Raw genomic sequence first — 23,111 nt, forward strand, 5'->3', positions numbered from 1 at the left:
CAGGTGGTAATTTTATGTAATGATTTTATGGATAGAGTATTGCTTCCTAAGTTCCCACTAACCTGCATGGCTGGGAGGCCGCCCAGCAGGCTATCAAGTGCCTTGCACTTCAGGTGTCCCTCCCTGCACTGCCACGCTGCTCCTGCCTTGGAGCCCCTGGCCAGCTGCTCCCAGGAGCCTCTTGCTTGCTGTGCAGAGTGGGGTGGGAGGGAATGGAGAAGGGGGGTATTGATGTCGATGTCCCCCTCCCTTCACCACTCCACCCCATCTCCACGGAGCAGGAGAGGGAGATGGGACATGACAGGACTCACGAGGGAGGGAGCTTGCTGACATCTGTTGCTGTGTCTAAACAAGCAGGCTTCAGACTGCTGAGTGCAAAACTACTTAAAAGGGCAGCATACGTCGATCTCTCACACAGTCTCACTCAGCCACACATTGTCTTTCACACGCACCTGCCAACACAAGTTTGTATTATTGTTGTCGTTACTTGACACTTTTCAAAGTACGTTTAGTTTTTTGACTGATCTATGCCTTTCATAAGTTTTATATCTCTTTTGCTTAAATTTAATTCTAAGTAGTGAGTTCTAAAATGCCTAACCTGTCCTAGCTGGAGTAATTATCCCTACAGTAGCTTTTTAAATATATATCTAGGTTTTTTGTTTCTATGGTGGTGCACATCCACATTACCTTGAGATGGACATAATTCATTCTGCACATGGATGGAAAAAATTAGAGGGAACGCTGATTGTGGAGCAAATTGCAGTAGAAGCAATCACATATTAGTAAGAGTTGGACTGCTGTTACGTAGCAACTTTACATAATGTATTTAAGCACTTCAGTACACAGATCTCTAGTGGAATTTACAGCAGCCACCTTGTCAGCTTGTGTACTCACCTGCTTCTGTAGATGCTTAGTGTAATTTATCTGCCTATTTAGGCACTTAAAATACGACTGTAAATTAAAGCTCGAGGCTGCTCAGTGATCCAGAACCAATGCCTGGAGAAAAGTGTTGAAGGTTGTTTACTCCTCAGGGAATTATGCATACACTATTTTAAAATTCTGCAAATTGTGTCAGAACACCACCCTATAAATCACACCATTTCCAAATACTTTTGTAATTTCAAAATATTTGAAAATGGTGCGATTTATAGGGGGGTGTTCTGAAAAATAAAAATAAGCAGAATTTTAAAATATTGTATACAGAATTTTTAGTTTTTTGGTGCAGAATTCCCCCAGGAGTACCAGGATACGGTGTGGCATAATATGGGTACAAGCAGGTCAGTGGGGGGTCTGGGAACAGGGGAGATTTGGATGCACAGGAGCTTGTTGGGGTGAAGGGGTTCTGGATGCAGGGGGAATGGGACTCCACAGCAAAGTCCAGGTAAGGGTGGGTAGAGGGTCAGTGGGGGCACGCTCAGCTGGGAGTCAGAGTGCAGCTGGGTGGGGCCCAGGTGCACAGGGATTGAGCAGATATGGGGGGAGGGAAGAACAGTGACCGCTCCCCTTGTGGCTGAGGAGTAATGGGGCAAGTGGGGGGAGGGGTTACTGTCCACTGAGCTGCTGCCCCTATCTGTCCAACCCCTGTGCACCTGGACCCCTCCCCTCACCCACCCCCAACCCCTCTGCTGAGCCTTGGACCCCACCAGGCCCCCACCCCATAGTGCAGAGCTTCCTGGAGCCAGGGGAGTTTCTGGGGGTTGATCTGACCCAGCCCCAGCTGCTCGGCAGCCTAGGCATTCCTGCCCCCCAACATGACTTACCCATGCTGCCAAGGAGGGGTGAGCAAGCATTAGGGCAGCTTCTCTTTGCTTCCCCACTGAAATCATTTTTCTGCTGGAAAGTAAAGAGAACCTGTGGGAGGACATGTTTCTTCATTACGCACAGAACTCCCAAGTGTATATAGTGCAACAAGACAGGTACAGCACCCTTAAGATCATATCAGTCTTATTACTGGTTGCTTCCTCTGCTTGCTGTTAGTTTTGACATGATTCAAACAGCAACTCTTTTGTAAGAGTAAGAGATTACATTATACAGATTTGAAAGCTGCAACCAGCTACTGGCACATGCTGTGTGTACTGTACCTCAAGCAGTAGAAACCGCTAGTGCCACAGCTGAAAGCAACTAAGAATGAAATCGCAAGTTTACAGTAAACGCAGTTCCCTTGTGTAAGAGACAGTGAACATTTCTAAACACCCTGCCCCCCCAAACTGAAATTAGTGTTTCAGTGTTTAGTGGGGATAAGTAGTTCCTGGGCCTTTCATATGCATGAGTTTTAGAATGGTCCTTTACCCTCTTGAGTTTTCTGCATTAGGGAATTGAACATATTTTGGGGTTGGTCCTGCTTTGAGCAGGGGTTTGGACTAGATGACCTCCTGAGGTCCCTTCCAACCCTGATATTCTATGATATTCAGAAACCATTTGTTCTAGGAAGTGTCCCAAAAAAAAGTGTTAGATGGGGATACTGATAAAATTCTCAGCCTCAATTCAAATTCTTCATGACTTGCTACAAACTCCATTTATACAGGCTTTTGGTTACTGGAGGGGGGGGAAGAGGATTGTAAAGTGGGATTATGATCAGGAGACTGACAGCTTCATATTCAAGATTCCTAGACAGTCCTAACTCAATGCATGCTTCACCAGGTTCCAAATACATGCATCAAGCAGATACTGGCTCTGCAGCATAAAGTACAGCTATAGGAGAAAGTGTGATTTAAGTGGTTTCCAGTACTTGTCATTATGATCTGGGCACCTGGCACCAGCCCATCATGTATCTGAGCTCATTTCAGCTACAGAATCTATTCCTATTGATAAGTGAGCCAGAAAGGACCCAGATTAGCTTTTAAGACTTTAGATTCTTGTTGCCATCCCTGGAAAAATACTTTTACATTAAGCAAAATTTGATCTAAATATTGACAAAATTTTTAGCCTTATGATATTTTCCACATGCTTTTCAGAATTATAAACAGCACTTCAATGAGTGGGGAAAGTTTCAGGGAGTTTTATCAGTTATTTTTCAATTTGTGTTGCTTTAGTAGTTTCTGTATACACACCTAGAATACCTGGATAGAAAGGTGTCAGTTTATACTGAATGTCTAGAACTTTTTTTACATGGAACCTTTTATTCTCAATGAGATATCTGTACAGTCAAGTCACACATACTTTAAACTTCTGAAGAATGGAGTTAGAGCCCTAGAATTCAGTGACCAACAGTGTGGCATGTTAGAACAGTTAAGTGTTTATGCTTCAAAAGTAGCCAGGAAGTTTGTGACTACTTCTTTCAGCTTGGCATCTGTTTGTTCAGAGATCTTCCCATCAGTCCTGTTAGAAAAAGACAGGCATGAATTACACTTCAGATCCAATAATAGGTCATTCCCTAACCCCTCCCTCTTGACACAAAACAAAAAACAGCTATCTAGAATCTTGCTAACTATTAAGTGGGAGGTCTGTGGCAGGCTAGCAAATGAGTGAACAGGAATGCAAGGTTAAAGTATACTGCTGAAGGTAATATTTTGTGGAAACGTAAGACTTCAGTTGTGGTGAGAATGAAAGTACACTTCTGGCACAAATTCAGTATCTAGGTTAAATGAGGTTCTGTTTGTTGCCAGTGACCTTTACTTCAAGATAATCCAATATGATTCAGATATGCTTTAAAGACCAGGTCATGTGCCCTCCATTGCTATCCTTCAAATAGAGAAGGAAGGGATTAATATGTTTAACGGTGACTACTTACACAATTAAAAATCCAATTTCAATGCTCAAGACTTCCCTGTTACATACCAATAAGAATCTTAGTCTTTATGTTTGGAGTATTTACACGTACACCACCTTTAAAATAAAAGTGGGAACACTGAAGATACACATACCTGATTGTGGCTAAAAGGGTCTGTTGCTGGCTCAGAACGTGGGCTAGGAAAGCACTCTCAAATTTGGTGATTTTGCTGGGCTCCAGTTTGTCCAAGTAACCTCTTACACCAGCATAGATGACTGCAACCTGTTCCTCAATAGCCATGGGGGCTGCACAGAAAAGTGTAGTGTTAGCCAACCTGTATTTCTCGCCTCAGAACATAGCTCAGTGTTGTGCAGGAGTCCTTGGAAAGCTCACTGTGTATTTGTAACAAGAGGATTCAAAAATAATGAAAACTGCATTCTGTGTATTCTGCACATAACAAACCTGAGTAGTTGTGAACAAGTTACCGTAGCTCTACTCACAGAAGCTGACCTGATGATTAGTAGTCAGAAAGTTCTAGTGGCCTAGCAACACCATATCAGAACCAGAAGTCACCTGAAAGGACTGGAGCGTTTCACATTGGCTGCAGCCGGTCCGACCTTGCTATGGACCCAGACTTGTTTCTTCCCCAGCTAGTTAAGTGTTGTATAAAAAAGACGGGGAACTCACAATATTGTCCTTGTTTGAGAAGCTCAGTCAGACGCACACCACGATTCAGCAGCTGTTGAGTAGCAGCATCCAGATCAGATCCAAATTGAGCAAAAGCAGCCACTTCACGATACTGAGCCAATTCCAGCTTCATGGTACCGGCCACCTAAAATACAAGAAAAATTATTGTGTTTGGTTATATGCCACATTTTACAAGCAGCTAAAATCCTCTAACTTATTTTCCTTAGAAAGCTATCAGAGCAACACGAGCTCATTTCAGGTCCATATGATGGGTATTAAATTCACTTTTAAGCATAAAGAGCACCATAATGGTGTAAGGATGAGAAGAAAAAAAATCAGACTCTCTCTCTCGCCTTCTTGAGAGAGAAGGTAAGCAGAAGTTCAGGTAGTGGAGCTGTGTTGCATCCTGAAGTAAACTCTTCAGTGGAAAATAATTGTGCAATTTACATTAAAGCTAAAGTTAATATTAACCACCTTCATATTTTGATTAAACAGATTACCACAAGTCTGATCAGAGATAATATCTTCAGGTCTGGATACTTCGATTTGATTTCGTCATGTCTAAATTGAGAGGGGGATTTCTATAACTCCACCAATATTTACAAAATCAGAATACTGAGGTTCATTTCTTGAGGTTTATTCTTTGAGAGTTTACAGTTATTTACAACTGGCTTTATGTAAATAAGTAGTGAAGTCAGTTTTAATGTGCAGTTACTTTTCATGCTATGATCTTAAATGCTAGCAAAAGGAAGTGAAAAGGAGTATAGGACAGGACCTAAAGGTCCTTGTTTTTAAGCAGTAAGTGTTCTAGTAACATTTAAGTTCTTTTATGCTCACCTGCTTCATGGCTCTGGTCTGGGCAGCAGAACCCACGCGGGAAACAGACAGCCCAACATTGATGGCTGGACGGATGCCTTTGTAGAACAGTTCAGTTTCCAAAAAGATCTGCGAAGACAGATTTCTGGAGTTTCTACTGAGATACTAACAGACTTTATGCACTTTAATAGTGAGCGCTGATTACTTATTAGATCACCCAGTTACACAAGCACACAAGGAATATATCCTTAAATCCTACCTGTCCATCAGTGATGGAGATTACATTAGTTGGAATGTAGGCTGACACATCACCGGCTTGAGTCTCAATGACAGGAAGGGCAGTCAGGGAGCCACCTCCAAAGGAGTCATTCATTTTGGCTGCTCTCTCCAAGAGACGAGAGTGTAGATAGAACACATCACCAGGGTAGGCCTCACGACCAGGTGGACGTCTCAGCAGCAGAGACATCTGACGGTAGGCAACAGCCTGTATAAAAATAAAGAAAAAGACTTTAGAAAGCCTTTAGAAACAAATTTCTAATGACAAGTCTAAATCGTACGTCTGTTTAAATTCCAGTATTAAATTCCCAAAGCTATGTCACAGTTTCTTGAAATAGGTAATATTTCATTTTACCTGTTTGGATAAGTCATCATAAATGATCAGAGCATGTTTCCCATTGTCTCGGAAATACTCTCCCATGGAGCAACCAGAATAAGGAGCCAGATACTGAAGAGGAGCAGCATCTGACGCTGTTGCAGAAACCACAATAGTGTACTTCATGGCATCTGAAGAGAGTTTGAGACAATTATTGTTATTTTGTTTAAAAACCCCTTTAGAGACTCTTCCTCTTAGATTACATACCCCAGTTGGGTATAAAAATTGACATCTGAGGTCATATTACTAGAACAGTAATTGTTTGGCAAATACAAGGAGGACAATTCAGTTACTGACTCCCCAGTTCGGGAATTTGCTGCAGAAAAATTTGTATCAGGATAGGTTTCTTTAAGGACTGCATCTGATAAGATTATAGAACATGTAAACATTTTAGTCAAATTACCAATCTCAAATTAAGATGCACAGATCTTTGGCCTACATCTTGTAAAACTTATTTTTCCCTGGACAGAGGAAAATAAAATCCCATACAAACCCGTCAGAATAGCTATGATGTCTTGTCATTAATTCAGTCACTGTTTTGGTCTCCCTCTGAGGAGATACATTTATAGTTTAAATTGAGATGAAGCTGCTGCTATAGTATTACATTATCTGCTTAAATATACATAAGCTTAAGGGCTCCTTCAGGTGACTCCAAGGCAACAATTTCTCAGCTTCTGCAAAGTTATATCACTGCCCTTTGCTCCATGGGACTACAGCACATTAGCATGAGAACGTACCACAGCAGAGTTCAACCTTTTTCCCCCTGCCAGAAGTTGACACCACTTGCCCATGAAGCAAAGCAATACAGCTCCATGGTCAGTGTTGGGTATTTTCAAATAGCAGTGAAAGACTATTGAATTCAAAATAGAGGTAAGCAAAGGAAAACCTTCTTTTTGACCTGGAACATTTGTAGTTACTAACCATGAGACTACAATTAAGGTCTTTCCTTCAGCCTCACCTGCTATCATTACTCTTAAAATGCCCCATTTATTTTGTGCAAACTCATCTGCACATGAAGTGTAGACACAGGAAATGTATCTACTTTATGAAGTGTGTACAATGCACAGCATTTTTCAGGTATAGTTACTAGCCTACTGCCAAAGAGAAGGGCTGGCTAGAAATTAAAATCAATAGTGTAGTTCTACTCTGAAAAGCTACCCAGATAGGAGCACTGTCAGGTTCCATGCTTGCCTCAGCAACTTCCAAAGGACACCTGTCAACAGAATGTGCTTTTTCTGCCAACTGGAAGTACTGCAAAACACAATTTGCGATCTGAAATTAAGCTGGTTCTTTTCTTGTGCATCAGAGATTCAGCAGACAGTTTGCTCTTAGGGAGATTTGTGCACTCCCAGGACATTTAACACATTTGCACCAGTTAATCAAGTTGAACCAATTAACCCATTATTAAATGTACAGAAGGAATAGTATTAGTGTAAAAGCTGAATTGGAAAGTCACTTTAAAGAGTTAGAGAACACTGGAATTCTCTATACCTGCATCAGTAAGCCTCTTCACCAGCTGAGCAACAGTAGATCTCTTCTGACCAATTGCGACATATATACAGTATAGTTTCTTTTTCTCATCAGTTCCATCATTAAATCGTTTTTGGTTTATGATTGTGTCAATAGCAATTGAAGTTTTGCTGCAAAGTAGTAGAAAGTGAGAACTCAGATGGGCTAATTTGTCCAAGTTACTTTGTTTTCTTCCCTCCACATGTACAGATTAGCTTAGTATATTCACACCTTTTCTTCCATAAAGGAACAGCTCCTTAGCAGCTTAGACATTAAACAGTAAGCTCCAGAAGACACGGATTGCTTACCCCGTCTGTCTGTCACCAATGATCAATTCACGTTGGCCACGGCCAATGGGTACTAAACTATCCACAGCCTTGATGCCAGTTTGCATAGGCTCACGCACAGAGATTCTGGGAATGATCCCAGGAGCCTTTAGACCAACTCTCCTACGTATCTTAGAACCAAGTGGACCCTTGAAAGCAAAGAAAGATTTTGTAGCTATTCACAAAGCATTTGTCACTATATAATTTAAGATACAGCAAATATTTGTTTGCCACATTTACCTTTCCATCAATGGCATTACCCAGCGCATCTACGACACGGCCCAAGAGCTCATCACCAACTGGAACATCCACAATGGCACCAGTCCTCTTGACAATGTCCCCTTCCTTAATCAGTCTGTCGTTACCAAACACGACAACACCAACATTGTCAGGTTCCAAGTTCAGGGACATACCCTAAAACAGAGGTGATGCCGTTATGGAACAACATGATGCAGGCAGGAATTCAGTTAGTTCTTGCAACAATTTAACCAGATATTAAGAGAATTTAAAAAAAAAAAAAAAATGAAGGTATTCTGAATGATAACAGGCTTAAAAACATTTGAGTTCTCCATAGATGAAGTTGCCACAGCAGGTAGACTGAGGCTGTGCATCTATAGTCAGGCTGTTTCTAGAAGGAGAGGGAACTCTAGAGGCATGTTTTAAATTAGTGACAAAACATTAAGACAATACAAAGTTATGCATATTGGAAAGCCACCTCAACTATACATATAAAATGGACGGGGTCTAAGTTAGCCCTTATGACAGAGGAAAGATCTCAGTCATTGTGGATAGTTCTCTGAAAACATTTGCTCAATGCACAGCAGCAGTCAATAAAGCTAACAATGTTAGGAACCATTAGGAAAGAGATAAGGACTAAGACAGAAAATATAATGCCATTATATAAATCCATTCTTGTCACCCGACCTCTAAAAAAGATATTAGAATTGGAAAAGGTAGAGAAGGGAACAAAAATGATTAGATATAGGACAACTACTATAAGAGGAAAGATTAAAGAAAATGGGACTGTTCAGGCAGGATATGATAAAAAAAGTCTATGAAATCATGGATGTTATGGAGAAAGCAAGTGTTATTTACCCCTTTTTACATAACACAAGAACCAAAAGTCACCCGGTGAAATTAATAGGCAGCAGGTTAAAAAAAAAAAAATCAAGGTGCTTCTTCACACAACGCACAGTCAACCTGTGGAGCTCCTTGTGGGGAAATATTATAAAGGCCAAAAGTATAAGTGGGTTTAAAAAAAAAAATTAGCCATTATGGTCAGGGATGCAACCCCATGCTCTGACTGCTTCTAAACCTCTGTCTGCCAAAATCTGGAGCTTGACAACAGGGGATGCATCACTGGATAATTGCCCTGCTCTATTCATTCTCTCTGAACCATTGGCACCGGCCATAATCGGAAGGCAGGATACTGGGCTAGATGCAGCATTGGTCATACTGGGTCAGACCATTATTATGTTTTTAAACAAGCAATTCTGGATTAAGAATAGCAAAAAAGCGACAAACGGTTAGCTCTGAGAAGAGATGTACTGATAAATAATTTCCCTCAAGGTAAATATTTCAGCACTACGACAACCGAAACTTCAGTTCAAAGGGGTAAATAACACCCCCTTTAAAAAGTTTTGGTGCACATACTGAATGAACTCTTTTCCTGGGAAAGTGTAGTCTTTGAGAAGGGTGTTTGCCAAAATTAGTAGAGTGAGGGAGCTTTAATTTAAAGATGGCTTGGAAATCTAACATCTAGTTACATTCAAAGAACCACCTCACTCCCTGAAACAGAGTAGCCATGGGCTTCTAGTATCAAGTTCAAGGGCCCTCCCATTATTTTGGAGACAAAGTCATATAGAAAACAAAAGTCTCTCAGAAGTTACTAGACGCTAGGAATTACTAACCAAGCACTCACAGGTGTTGTGAGGAGCAAAAAAAAATATGCTCAGCTCACTGCTTTGTTCCTATTGGACTGTTGACTCCTGAATAAAGAATCCAGCTAATTACTGCACACTGTATTCAGCTGTGTTAATTTTTTACTTTAAGTTCCTTCACTGAACTAAAAAACATTCTCTGAAGCTAGGGAAGCCTCTCCTTCAGACCCTCACAAGTTCACCTGTTCTGTTTAGTTTCCATCTTAAGACTTATCTGGTAAGTGAAAATGCGAAGAAATAAAAAAGCAAGACAGTGATACAGCTAAGAGACTAAATACCAACACTCTAAAACCATAACATTATTGTTCCGATTCCAATTTAAATTCTGGTCTCCACAACAAATGTTACTCAAAATATTCCCTGTACTCCCATATGAAGTAGAGGATAAGTGCTTCTGAACATAGTATGCTATCAAGCAGAATCTCAGAGAAGTTCCAATGATACTTTTAGCATCATGAGAAACACTCAGACTGAAACAAAGTTTTAGTTGTATCAAGTTTACCTTTAGTCCAGAAGAGAACTCCACCATTTCTTCTGCTTGAACATTCCTTAGGCCGTATACACGGGCAATACCATCACCAATTGACAGCACACGCCCAGTCTCTTCTAGCTCAACGGAGGTGTCAGTTCCCAGAATACGTTCCTCAAGAATAGAGGATACCTCAGCAGTGCCTGGTAAGAACAAATAATTTTAAACTGGAACAGTACCTTGTTAAAACAGTTGTACGAATTTAGTAGCGTTAATTCAAGAAGATACAAGTTAAGTCAGGCATAATGCAAGATTTTAGGCACAACTGTTCTTTAGAACTAAAGTTTGCTGGGGAGAAAAAAACAATGGTAGCCCTATTTGCTCCCATATCTAAATGGGAATTTTCTGTCACCGTAACAGCACAGTGCCTCTGTAAGGCAGCATGATGAATTCAGGAGTGATGCTCGCTGATGCGAGCATTTAATTCTCCAAAAAGGATGAAAGCATTAGATTTGGACCCATTGAGGGGTTAGAAGCTGGACAGGTAGTGACAAAGTGCTATGGGGCTCCATTTGGGGGCGTCTAGCCTAATCCAGTTGCAGAATCTAAACTTAGTTCTACTGTGGCTAGACTAGTATAGCATTCACGTGGACTAGGTAAATATTAAAATTCTGTAAACGCAGAAACAAGGTTTTATAAAAAAGCCAGAGAAGCGTTCCCATAAAAAGCAGATAGTTTAAGAAGTGAACATTCTCCTAAAACTCACAACTCAAAGACTGTAGTAGTGTGCTGCATTAGCATATGGAAGTACAACTGAAGAAACTGAACAGTTTATTTTCATTATTGCAAAGCAAGGGAAAATTAAAACAAAGAACTAAACAGACTAGATTTTTTTTTTTTTTTACAAAGCAAGATTAATCTAGTCTATTTAGTTCTTTGTTTTAATTTATGTTTAATCTAACGAGTTGTGTCTTACCATAACCAAGTTCTAATGGAGTAACACTGCCAAACTAAGGTCAAAAGCTTGTACCAGCAGGACAGACAAGCTAGGCCCATGCTGTTAAGACATTTACATTTTATTAAAAGTCATTCATCCTGAAAGGTCTTAAACCATTTGACTAGTCGTATACAGCAGCACTGAAAAATACAGCCAAGCAGACAAAGCATACTGCTGGAGGGACAGGGAAACTATGGCCAAGGACACAGGGTCAAACCCAAGCTCTTCTTGAGAAAGCCATGAGTTTAGCACGAATACTGAACCAACAAGAACCTGGGGCTTAAGACTTTAAAGCTCTTCTGCATAGTACTCCCTTTATCTCTTTTTGAAGGGCTAAATTCAACCTTCAATTCCGGGTAGTCTAGGTACACTAGATCTGATGCTTAAGACTACTATACCATTCCCTCTAGTTTGAGCATACCATTGACAACTGACCAAGTAATTCAAACAAAATAACTAAGGTACAAATTAATATCTATGACACTTCTAAAAGACCGTTTGATATAAACAAATCTCCACAAAACAAGGAGATGGGAGACATATTTACAAAACTGAAATGTAGAACTTATATTGCAAGGTCATCTTTCCATCTGCTGTGAATATTGCCATTTGGGTAGCAAATTTGAATTTGTAAATTTGCATGAACAGCATGTGTCTTATGCTAAGAAGTTTCTTTGGACTCACCAACTTTTTGAAGACTAGTTTTGGAGGCATGGATGTTCCTTGTAGCAACAAATGTTGCACCCAGGGCATTTCTGGAAACCTAACAACAAAAAACATTTTGTTTAAAGAGTCAGTAATTTATTTTGTGTTTCTAGTGACTATGTAAAAACATGCAAGAGGAACACAATATTTTAAAAGGACACCACCACCTTGAAAGCCATCTGCATGAACAAGATTTCCAGACAGAAACCCAACACCTAATTCCTCAATTTCACAAGCTGCTTCCTGGCGATACCCCCTGCAGAGCCCCACTAACTTCAATAGAAGGCCTCCTTCACAGTTTGAAGGATCAGGCCCAAGATTAGTATAATTAAAAGTAGCTAGTAAAGAGTTCCTATTTTTAATTTACTTAATGCATTTTACATTCAGATTCTATACGGTCTTCAACACAGTAGCATATGAGCACCTTCCAGAAGTGCTTTAAGCAAGGTGATTACCACTCACAGCACTTTGGGTTTAATCACTTTCTATAATGGTTTTTAAGCCACAAGATAGTTTGATTTTTTTAAAAAGGATTTTAAAAAGGGCACTATCAGAAACTGGGATTTAAAAAAAAGAAAGGAATCAATTTAAGCATAGAGTGTCCTCCTGAAGTTCTCACCCTCATAAATGAGATCAATTAACATGAGTTCGGGTACAAGACGACAACAAAAAAGCTAGTGCTACAAAGGCAAACTGCACAAAACATAAAGCAGCACTAAGGCTTCCAGAGGACTCTCTAAAAACAAAGTTAACACAAGCAAATGCCAAGCCAATAAGACTGGGAAGCCACCAAAGCCCCCCACTCACCTTCACCAGGGTCACTGCCTGGGGCTGAGTAGCCTCAGAGACCCCTGCACTCCCACCCCAACCCCCCACCGAGATCCCAAGGGGCCTGCTCCGGGGTAGGAGGGGGACCAAGGATACCCCAGCCCGTAGCTCAACCCTGCGCTTGCCCTCCCGCCCCCCGCGCGTCTCCTCCCACCCTAGGGACCCGGGCTGGGCCTGCTCTAGCTGGAGCCGAGCCCCCCGCAGCACCCAGCCAGAGGAGGACGATGGCGGGGGTCCGGCTCCAGGCAGCGGGAGGAGACAGCCCCGCGGGCCCCTCTCAATGTCACCCTAGGCCCGGACTCCAAGATGGCGGCAGCGGCGGGTACGCCCGGCTCCCCCCGCGCCCAGCGCGTTCTCACCAGGCCGGCCTGCCGGGGCAGCGCGCGGGCGAGGGCGGCAGCCACGCGGACCGAGAGCATCTTGCTGGGCTGAGGGGCGAGCGGGTGGTGTCTCCTGCAGCTGCTGCTGCCGCCGGCGCCTTGCACACTCTGCACAAAATGGCCGCTTCCGCTCCGCCCCTTCTGCGGGAAGGTCACGCCCCCACCCCGCCGCGGCGGGGCAAGCACAGGCCCTGACCCGGAAGCGGTTCTTGCAGCCCCTCCGCCCCAGGGTAATAGCTTACACTTTTCATTTCACAATTTCGGGGGTTTCTCACCATTTTTAGGGCATTTCCTGTAAAAAAAAAAATACAGTTTGAAATTGTAAAAAAAAATGGTCAGTTGCCCTTGAAATGGCCCCGCCCATCATAAGCAGAGGCAGCTGCCCCTCCCCCAGGCAGGCAAAGGGCTGCATCCAAGGGGTGGGGCCAGTCCAGGCTGGCAGAGGGCAGGGCTAACTTGTGGCCCCTGCCACCCTGTCCCATAGCCAACATGATAGTGGCCATTCCGCACTGTTACTCAGTGTCACTCGCTCTCACAATAATATCCCACTGTTTGGTGGTTTTCTTGAAGCTCCAGATCCTGGAGTCATGTGATTCTGTAAGAAGCTCTGCTTTAATTTATATATATACACAGCACACCATACATATACACACGTTCACATGTGCACGCACACACACACTAGATATATGTATGTACATACACACAGACACACTATATATGTGTGCCTGCACACACACTATATCGTTTCTAGCCCCTTGTGGTTGTGGAAAAAAAGCTTGAAAGCCCGTAGAGCACCCTAAAGATTCTAAAACCTCGAGGCAAATAAAAAGTTTTCTGAATTTTAAGTCAATCTCATGATGTTTCAGGACCTAATGATTTTTGAAAGCTTGGCATTGGCAATTCTGTAGAAACTTGGCCATCAAGGCTGCCTCCGTTGCACCAGGTGAAGGTACTTCTTTGTCATGGGGAATGTGACAATTGTATGGCAAAACCACTGAGTATTGTGTGGAAATGTCTTTACATAGACATATACCACCTGCAATTTTAGGCAGGTCATTCATCTGGTTTTCAGCCGACCAGTCCTCTTTTTCCATGGTTTTGTCCCTTTCTGGTACTGAGACAAAACTGGACGTGGTTTTGTCTGGTATCACAGACAAGGGGCATTTTGAAGAGCACTCGGTGACCAGATAGCAAGTGTGAAAAATCGGGACACTTTTTGGGGAGCGGGGGGGAAATAGTTGCATATATAAGACAAAGCCACTAATATCAGGACGGTCCTAATAATATCAGGATATCTGGTCACGCTAGCGTCACTTAGCCTCCCACCACTGTGACCTTGCATGCTTTGTGCATGCAAGGTCATGTCCATGGGAGAGGTAGGAAATGCTCTTCAAAATGGGGTCCTGCATAGTACATGTGAGGTCAAGTGTGTGGAAGGTCACACTGGCAGGAGCAGGGTCAAGCCGGCAAGTGTGGGCTCATGCCATTCCCAGAAGTACTGGAATGCCTGGTATTCTGGTAGGGTGACCAGACGTCCCAATAAAATCGGGACCGTCCCGATTTAGAGCTGTTTGTCCCGCGTCCCGACCGATCTCTGGTTGGGACGCAATTTTTGTCCTGATATTTTGCGCCGCCAGGATCACTTTTTTTTTTAATTTGCTCAGCCGGCCGGCAGCACTCGGCTTTTTTTTCTTTTTTTGCCTCCCCCTCCCACCTCCCCGTGTCCTGATATTTTCTTCATCTCATCTGGTCACCCTATATTCTGGGGATGCAGCAGTGGCCACCCTAGGCAATATACAAGATGCAACTAAAGATCCAGATCTATATCAGCTACATCATGCCTCTCTATGGCCCAGCTCCTCCGCCTACCTCCCAGCCCTTCCCGCCCGCCTGGCTGCTGCCAAACAGCTGTTTTCACACTCCAGGAGTGGGGGAGGAGCAGGAACGTGGAGTGCTCAGTGGAGGAGCGGAGGAAGAGGCAGGGCTGGGGCAGGGATTTGGGGAAGGAGTTGGAATAGGGGCAGGGAGGGGGCGGAGTTGGGGCGGGGACTTTGGGGAAGGGGTTGGAATGGGGGCGGAGAAGGGGTGGGGCAGGGGCGGAGCCTCATGGAAGGGGTGGAGTGAGGGGGGCAGAGGTGAGGGTTGAGCACCCACAGAAAAGAGGGGAAGTCGGCACCTATGGCTTTGGCGGTCCCAGGGCCAGATGCCTGGGGCCACCCAAGCAGCACTGGTGCAGCTGGCTGCAGGACTGCTGAGAAGTCACAGAGATCATGGAAAGTCACGGAATTCATGACTTCCACAACCACTTACAGACACGGAGCCCTACCTATGATCTATCTGTATGATACTAAACCAGGGTGGCCACCTGTCTGGAATTTTAAAGGGATTGTCGTGATTTTACTGGGGCAATTCTGCATAGTGAAAGATCTTTTTACCGTCATAAAATTATATCCAAACCTGTAAAACATGCTATTCTAATGTATTCTGTTCAGGTTCTTTACTGTACCCACCATGGTAGTATCTGAGTGCCTTCCAGTAGTGCATTAAGCCACATGACTAACATCTGTGATGGGTTTGTTGTCTCATCCTCCCTTCAGGGGGAGAAGTATATGCGGTGGACTGTTTTGTTTAGGAAATGTTTTTTGATAACAAATATACAAGTTGCTATACATTTGTTGGAGAAGGCAAGGTCAAAGAAATGCTCCTTGCACCTAGAGCAGAAGGTGGCGAGGTTTATGATGGTGTTTAATTGCTGGGGGCATTCATTCCACAGTCTTGGGCAAGCCTCAGAGAAAGCTTTGTGTCTTGCATAGATGAGCTTTTCCACTGTCAAGTTTCTCTGTACCAGAGGAGCAAAGTTGCTGACAACAGTCCTCATCTCAGAACTTTACGTGATCTTTCAGATACCCTGGGCCAGGCCATTGAGCGTCTTGAAGAGAAGGACCAAGACCTTGAACTTCATTTGATAGTCTATGGGAAGGCAGTGCAGGGAGAGGAGGATGGGTTTGATGTGTTCATAGCGGCTAGTGTTACTGAGGAGATGTGCATCATCATATCATGGTGTGATGCTATTTTCTTCAAGATGTCCAAATCCTATATTATGATGACATTTTTCAGGACATTGTTCCATTTTATTGTGACCTGATAACATGTTTTAGCAATCTTACTACTTTGTGTGGATACATAGTGATATCACAGTTCCTTTTTTCTTGTAATCTTTGCACAACATGATTTCTTTATGGAATTAAATCATCACATATAACAGCATAGTGGTTATTTTTTAAGACTGCGTGGAAGTGGCAGTGGCATGACATGGTAACATTTTAAACCACATTTTTAACACGGTAAGTTTTTAACTGCACTATGTCCTAATCTCAGAACAAAAGTATATCATCACAGCATGACATGACAACACAATGATGGTTTTCCTGGCACTGTGTCACTGAGATAAGACATGATGATGGGTTTTCCTGACAATGACACTATGGTACAATCCCCAAAAGGGACACCATGTCACCACGCCAGGACACGGTGGTGGGTTTCCTGACAGCATCAATACATCATGATACAACAGAGGGTTTTTTGGGGGGGCGGAGGGGACGGAGGACCCATGTCCTGACATGGTGACAGATTTCACAACTCTGTGTCGCCACATCATCACAGTGACAGGTGCCCCGCTGTGGACTTGGTTACTGTACTGTCACGTGACATGTTTTTTTTGCGAATTCTGCAACATTCTTCTTGCCCCAGGCTGAGCAAGGCGAGGCCCCTCGTTGCAGACAGAGGGTCACACAGCCCAGACCCCTTGTGTGCCGTCTCTAGGGGCAAGGGGAGCTGCCACTAGCCTGTCAGTCCCTTCTGGGCGTGGTTTAGGGAGGGGGCGGGGTCTGAGAGCAGGACACCCGCTCCGAACTACAACGCCCAGCAAGCGCCGCGGCACTGAGGTCATCTGGGCGGGCCTCGTCCCCTCAGTGCCGGCTGAGGCGGTGCGCGGGGGATGACGGGAAGGAGGCGGGAGGAGTCGGGATTCAACGCGGCGCAATCCACCGGGATGGAGGAGAAGCTCAGACGGGTAACGGTCACCGCGCGGGCGCTGCCCCCGATTGACAGTCCCACAGAGAGGGCGTGTCCGGCCCGAGTCCGCCCGGCCGGGATACTCCTCCATCCCCCCACCGCCCCCTGCTGTGCGCTCCCAATGCTCCCCCCCCGGGGGTTTGCCCCTGGCTTCCCACAGTTTCCTGCTGTGTGCCCCCCAATGCTCTGTGTGTGTCCCCCAATGGGCCCGTGGCCCAGTTCCTGCTGTGTGCCCGCAATGGTCCTCCAGCCCGTGCCCTGTCTCTGATATGTGCCCCCAATGCCTCTCTGTCCCCGCTGTGTGCCCCCAGTGGACCCCTGGCCTGGGCCCCTGTCCCCTCCGTGTGCTCGCAATGGCCCCTCCAGCCCATGCTCCATCGCCACTCTGTGCCCCTAATGCTCCCCCCCGGCCTGTGCCCCGGTCCCACTGTGTGCCCCAAATATTCCCCTGCCACTGGGCCTCCTCTCTTCGGTGTGTGCCCCAAATATTCTCCCATCCCAGGCCTCTCCTGGTCCCTAGTGTGTGCACTAAATATTCTCCCCTTGTGGTCTCCCTTGCTCCTAGTGTGTGCCTCAAATCCCCACTTCTCCACTGTGTGCCCCAAATCTCCTCAGGGCCTCCCTCCTCCCCAAGTGTGCCGCAAATATCCACTTGTCCTATGGAACGTGGAGGGGTACATTCATAATTATCCTACTCTGTATATTACTTACTGATGGGTGGGATCACTTGGGCTTACTTGAAGCCCTCTGACCCTTCTCAACAATTTTGGGGGATCGGAACTCTGTAGCTTATGAGCTGTGTTTAACTCGACATTGTGCTTTGCACAAAAGTTTGTAGAGAAATAGATATTTGTGCTCAGGAAGAATAGGGGATGCAGATTCCACATCCCATTTCAGTAGCATAGGTTGGTGTACACCTATGTTATCCTAGATAGTGCTTTCCTACCGCCTATTTGTATGGAGCATTAAACTAAAAACCCTTCTTTCTTATTATGTTTGTAACCAGAAGAAAAGGTAGGGGAATGTTTAAAACAAAGCAAAGTCCCATTAGAAAAATAGTCAGCCCTAATTCAGTGTGCCTTAATTGATGTCTGGGCTGGTAGCCTTGGCAGGTTTAAGGTACTGTACTATTAAGTTAGATCTTATGTGTCAGAAAATTGTGATTTGCTGATGTAAAGCTGCCTGCAGTGACTCAAAAACAGGAGTACCAGCCTCAGGGCAGACTGTTAGGAAGCAGGGCACAAACACCAAATTGGCTGAGAGTTCTATAATTAGATTACACCAACCAATTATCAAGTGTAAGCTCCTCAGATGCTATACAGCCTTAACATGCAGTCACAGACAGTCCCCTTGGACACTATCTTGCCATCCAAGTAAGCTTCCCTTTGTGATAGATGGTTCCTTACACTAAGAATCACAGCGATATTCAGGTTACACCCAGTCTCAAAGGATCACTTACTTACCCCAGGTCATCCAAGACCATTAGATCTTACCCCAAAGGTGATGCTTGTAGCCAATCTTATAATAAACTGTACAACATATATTAAGTAGGAAAAGGAAACTAGTTATTTATAAAATTAAAGCAGGTGAACATACACACCCAAATGAGTTACAGTCTTAAGTTTCCAAAGGTAATAGAAGCTTCTGTATTCAGCAAGTTCTATATGTCCTTTCGGACTCTAGGGGGTCCGCAGACTATGTCTAAGGGGTCTGCAAAAGGTGACTATAAAAATAAAGTTTCAATCAAAAATATGTTAATCCTTCCCCCTTTGCCCCCCCTACAGGTCAAAACCTGGAAGTGTTGTCATTACCATAGAAGCCCACAGTTTAGCACCCTTTCTCACACTACGTCAAATGCCGTTCGAAGAACATGCAACATTGATAGTTGTATTCTGTTCAGTCAGTTATCAGTCTAAGACGTCTATGGTAGGGGTCCACGGACTACAGGTTGAACTTCAAAAGGGGTCTGCATCTCCATTCAAAATTTTTTTAGGGGTCCACAAATAAAAAAAAGGTTGAAAACTACTACTTTAGGACTAACCCAGGCTAAGAGGCTGTGGACCTCTTATTTATGCTTAGAAAACCTTGTCCCTCAGACTTTAAGCAGCATAGAGATCCAGTTCCTTCTTTTTATGTGTCTTTCTTCCCCTCCTCCATTGTGCTCTGAGCTGCAAACTCAGTTGATGGGAGGAATCCACTTGCATGGCTTGTCTTTAGAATGAGGGGGACAGAACAACCAACATTGTCCTCTTTAATGTCCCACAATAGTCCCTCTGTTATCAACAGACCTTTGCTGTTGGGCAGGATGTAACATCTTCTGTTGGAAACCAGCACTTCACACTGGTTAATGTCTCTCTACTGTCTGGTGATTTACACAGTCAGAGAGGCTCACAATACAAACGCTCAAATATTACCTTACAATGTGGGATACAGATGTTATAAATGAAATTAATGCAGGCAGCATTCAATAAAGTCTAAACACATTCTTATAAACAATACTAACGCACATACGTAGCTGGATTCAGTCTGGCTCATCTTTGTCAGTGTTCCGTTGAGACATGGGGACTTTGTCAGGAGCTGGCACCTAGTTTGCTAGCATCACATTATGTTGTGCCAGGTTCCTGTCAGGAAGATACATTCCATCCTCCATCAATGGACCCCTGGAATTTTTGTAATATTTCACTACAATAAAACTTCACTGCTGTATGTTTCCAGGAGGTCTGGCTTTCCCCCCGGGGCTATAACTTTGCTTTCTCCAGTATGATTTAGGATGAAGGCCACTGATTAAATTAGAGGTACAAAACGCAAGGTCAATATACTACTCTGGTGGGAGTGCAGAAAAAGGAGTGTGCCTTTTGAACGCTCCAAGTTTTGCTTGGTCTGTTGAAGTGAACAAGGGTGATATGAAAATGGGTTTTAGATTTCATAAAGATATTTTGAAATGACTTTTTAAAATCTCCCACTTCTTTCCATGGATTTTGTTTATGAAGTGTCCAATTCATGCTGCAGTGTTCATGTGGTTGGTTTGTAACCTGAAATCACTGCTGATGTTAAGTCTCCCATTTTCTGGGCTTTTTTCCCTGTGGATTCAAACCACATTTAAACTCAATATAAAACCATTTCAGGCTAAGCTGATAGGAAGAATAGTTCAGTGGTTAGGGCGCTACTCTGGGATATGGGAGACCTAGGTTCAAATCCCTACTCTGCCACAGACTTCCTATGTGACTTTGGGCAAGTCATTTAGACCCCTGATCCTTAAAGGTATTTAGGGTCCTAATGTCCCTGGAGGAAGTTTGAGGATCTGGTCCTTTGTTCCTCATTTGTAAAATGGAAATAATAACATCCCCCTATTTCATAGGGCTGTTGATAGGGTAAATACATTAAACAGTGTGGGATGCTGAGATACTATGGTAACAGGAGCCACGGGGTGTACTGCCGGTTTGTCTGGCTAGAGCAGATGAGCCAAACAGCTTCTAATCAAGGCTACAGTTGAATGCTGAAGAAAAACTATATTTAACACCACTTGCTGGAGGGGTAACTGGGTTGCCTAAAAGCCAATTATGGTTTTAAATAATTTCTTTAAATATGAATTGGCCATGAACTGCATTCATCCACAACGTACCTTAGAAACTGTTTAGCCTTATCTATGTTAGCATGCCAAACAGTTTTGCATAGTATTGGAAATTCCAGACTGTTAGATTTTACCACTTGTAGTATTTCATTGTCTTGTGAGAGCGTTGTCCTGAAGTCTTACCCCATTTTGCATTTGAGCTTCATGTGCTCCTTCATGGTTGCAAAGGGTGGCATGGATAAGCATTCATGTCGTGCTCCCCGTCAGTACCCGGCCAGGGAAGCTAATGATCCAACCAGCAGACTAAATTTGGGGGTGAACCCTGTTCTTCTAGTCTACATTTGCGCTTCTACCATTGCTACAACCAACGGTAGTGCAACAATGGAAGATCCCTCCCCCAAAAAGTCTAGTGTAGACAAAACCCCTCAGACAGGAGTAAGATTTGTGGTTGATGGCTCTACATTCCAGTTCTCTTGCCTGATATTTAATTCCCCTTCCTTAAATTAAACCATTTACCTTCTTTACTCCCACTTTCCTGGCAGGTTACTTTATGGCTAAAAAGGACCTTTGGGGATCAACCCATTCCACAATACGAAGTGAATTCACGGACTGTTGATATTTTATATGAGCTTGCGGAATGCAATGAAACCAGAGACAAGGATGTCTCCCTCGTGATAGATGACATGAAACAGAAGACTGCAGAATATGAGTCAGAAGGTGATCTTGGCGCTTCAAACTCCAGTTATAGTAAAAATGCCTTTTTCTAAGTGACCCTATAGGGTTTCTCTTTTCTACTCGCTGTAATATCTTATAAGAAGTGTGAAAAAGTAGCAATAAGCTTGGATTTCCCTGAAATCCAGCTATATGTCGTCATACACAAATGCTTTTCTCCCAACAGTGAGATCAGATTGGCCAACAACAATTTCTTAAATCAACTTGAGCAGGCTGTAAAGGCTGACAAGCATTTTAGCTGCTGAACTTTCTACACTGCCAAGCTAGCTGGCACAGCACTGAAATAGAGATACTGTATGTACAAGGGTGGCGGTCAGGGTTAGTGTTGATCTCAAGTGTCTGAGCCAATGTTAATCTCTTACTGAGGGAAGCAATTTATGATTCTGAAACAGCAGCGATGTTGTTTAGCAACTCCTTAGCTAATCATAGGGAGTGAGCATTGGATAAAATGGAGAACAGCAGTCAGTATTTCTGGAGCAACCACGCAACTCAGGCCACCATAATCATTCTTATTTTAACATTTCATATACTAAATAAAAACCACTTGCAAGGTTTTAATTAGGTAGGATTCTATAAGTTTATGATATCATAAGAATTCTGATACTGTATGCAGGAGAATTTCTTTCTTCTTTCCTAATCACACCCAAAAATGTGTATGTGTTTTTGTTGTTGTTTTTTTCCCTGTGTAGTCTCCCAATGAATCATAGACTAGTAGGACTGGAAGGGACCTCGAGAGGTCATCTAGTACAGTCCCCTAAGTATTATTTAGACCACCCCTGAGAGGTATTTGTCTAACCTGCTCTTAAAAATCTCCAATTATGGAGATTCCACAACCTCCCTAAGCAATTTATTCCATTGCTTACCTACCCTGACAATTAGGAAGTTTTTCCTAATGTCCAACCTAAACTGCCCTTGCTGCATTTAAGCCATTGCTTCTTGTCCTATCCTCAGAGGTTCACGAGAACAATTTACCTCCCACCTCCTCGTAACAAGTTTTCAAGTACATAAAAAGTTATCATGTCTCCTCTGAGTCTTCTCTTCTCCAGACTAAACAAATCCAATTTTTTCAATCTTCCCTTATAGGTCATGTTTTCTAGACCTTTAATAATTTTTGTTGCTCTTCCCTAGACTTCCTCCAATTTGTCCACATCTTTCCTGAAATGTGACGTCCAGAACTGGACACAATATTCCAGTTGAGGCCTAAACAGCATGGAATAGAGCAGAATTACTTCTTGTGTCTTGCTTACAACACTCCTGCTAATACATCCCAGAATGACATTTGCTTTTTTTTGCAACAGTGTTACATTGTTCACATATATTTAGCTTGTGATCCACTATGACCCCCAGATCCCTTTCCGCAATACTCTTTGCTAGGCAGTCGTTTCCCATTTTGTATGCGTGCGACTGATTGTTCCTTCCTAAGTGGAGTACTGTGCATTTGTCCTTATTGAATTTCATCCTATTTACTTCCAGTTTGTCCAGATTATTTTGAAATTTTAATCCTATCCTCCAAAACACTTGCAACCGTGCACAGTTTGGTATAATTCGCAAACTTTATAAGTGTGCTCTCTATGCCATTATCTAAATCACTGATGAAGATATTGAACAGAACTGGACGCAGCACTGATCCCTGCGGGACCCCACTGGATATACCCTTCCAGCATGACTGAACCACTGATAAGTACTCTCTGGGAACGGTTTTCCGACCAGTTATGC

The 23,111-nt window shown here is 43.4% G+C and overlaps 2 protein-coding genes across 2 annotated transcripts in view; one reads left to right on the top strand and one right to left on the bottom strand.

Moving 5' to 3' along the window:
* Positions 1 to 3,099: 3,099 nt before the first annotated feature.
* On the bottom strand, positions 3,100 to 13,149 carry ATP5F1A (ATP synthase F1 subunit alpha). Its single transcript, XM_024214601.2, has 12 exons — positions 12,998 to 13,149; positions 11,790 to 11,868; positions 10,142 to 10,311; positions 7,940 to 8,113; positions 7,682 to 7,848; positions 7,356 to 7,504; positions 5,844 to 5,995; positions 5,472 to 5,696; positions 5,234 to 5,341; positions 4,397 to 4,541; positions 3,864 to 4,014; positions 3,100 to 3,318 (listed from the first exon to the last, which is right to left on the bottom strand). Exons 1-12 carry the CDS (start codon positions 13,055 to 13,057, stop codon positions 3,237 to 3,239), a joined length of 1,662 nt encoding a protein of 553 aa, XP_024070369.1. The 5' UTR covers positions 13,058 to 13,149; the 3' UTR covers positions 3,100 to 3,236.
* A 3,876-nt stretch (positions 13,150 to 17,025) lies between these two features.
* The window catches only part of HAUS1 (HAUS augmin like complex subunit 1), a 14,626-nt gene continuing 8,540 nt past the window's right edge, over positions 17,026 to 23,111 (top strand). Inside the window, exons 1-3 of the mRNA XM_026649216.2 lie at positions 17,026 to 17,090; positions 21,206 to 21,380; positions 22,009 to 22,048. Of these exons, the coding sequence (XP_026505001.1) occupies positions 17,070 to 17,090; positions 21,206 to 21,380; positions 22,009 to 22,048 (236 nt within the window). The 5' untranslated portion in view covers positions 17,026 to 17,069. The remainder of the gene's footprint in view (positions 17,091 to 21,205; positions 21,381 to 22,008; positions 22,049 to 23,111) is intronic.

This window comes from Terrapene carolina, unplaced genomic scaffold, assembly GCF_002925995.2.
Source record: "Terrapene carolina triunguis isolate 2854851 unplaced genomic scaffold, T_m_triunguis-2.0 Scaffold69, whole genome shotgun sequence".
Taxonomy (NCBI): Eukaryota; Metazoa; Chordata; order Testudines; family Emydidae; genus Terrapene; species Terrapene triunguis.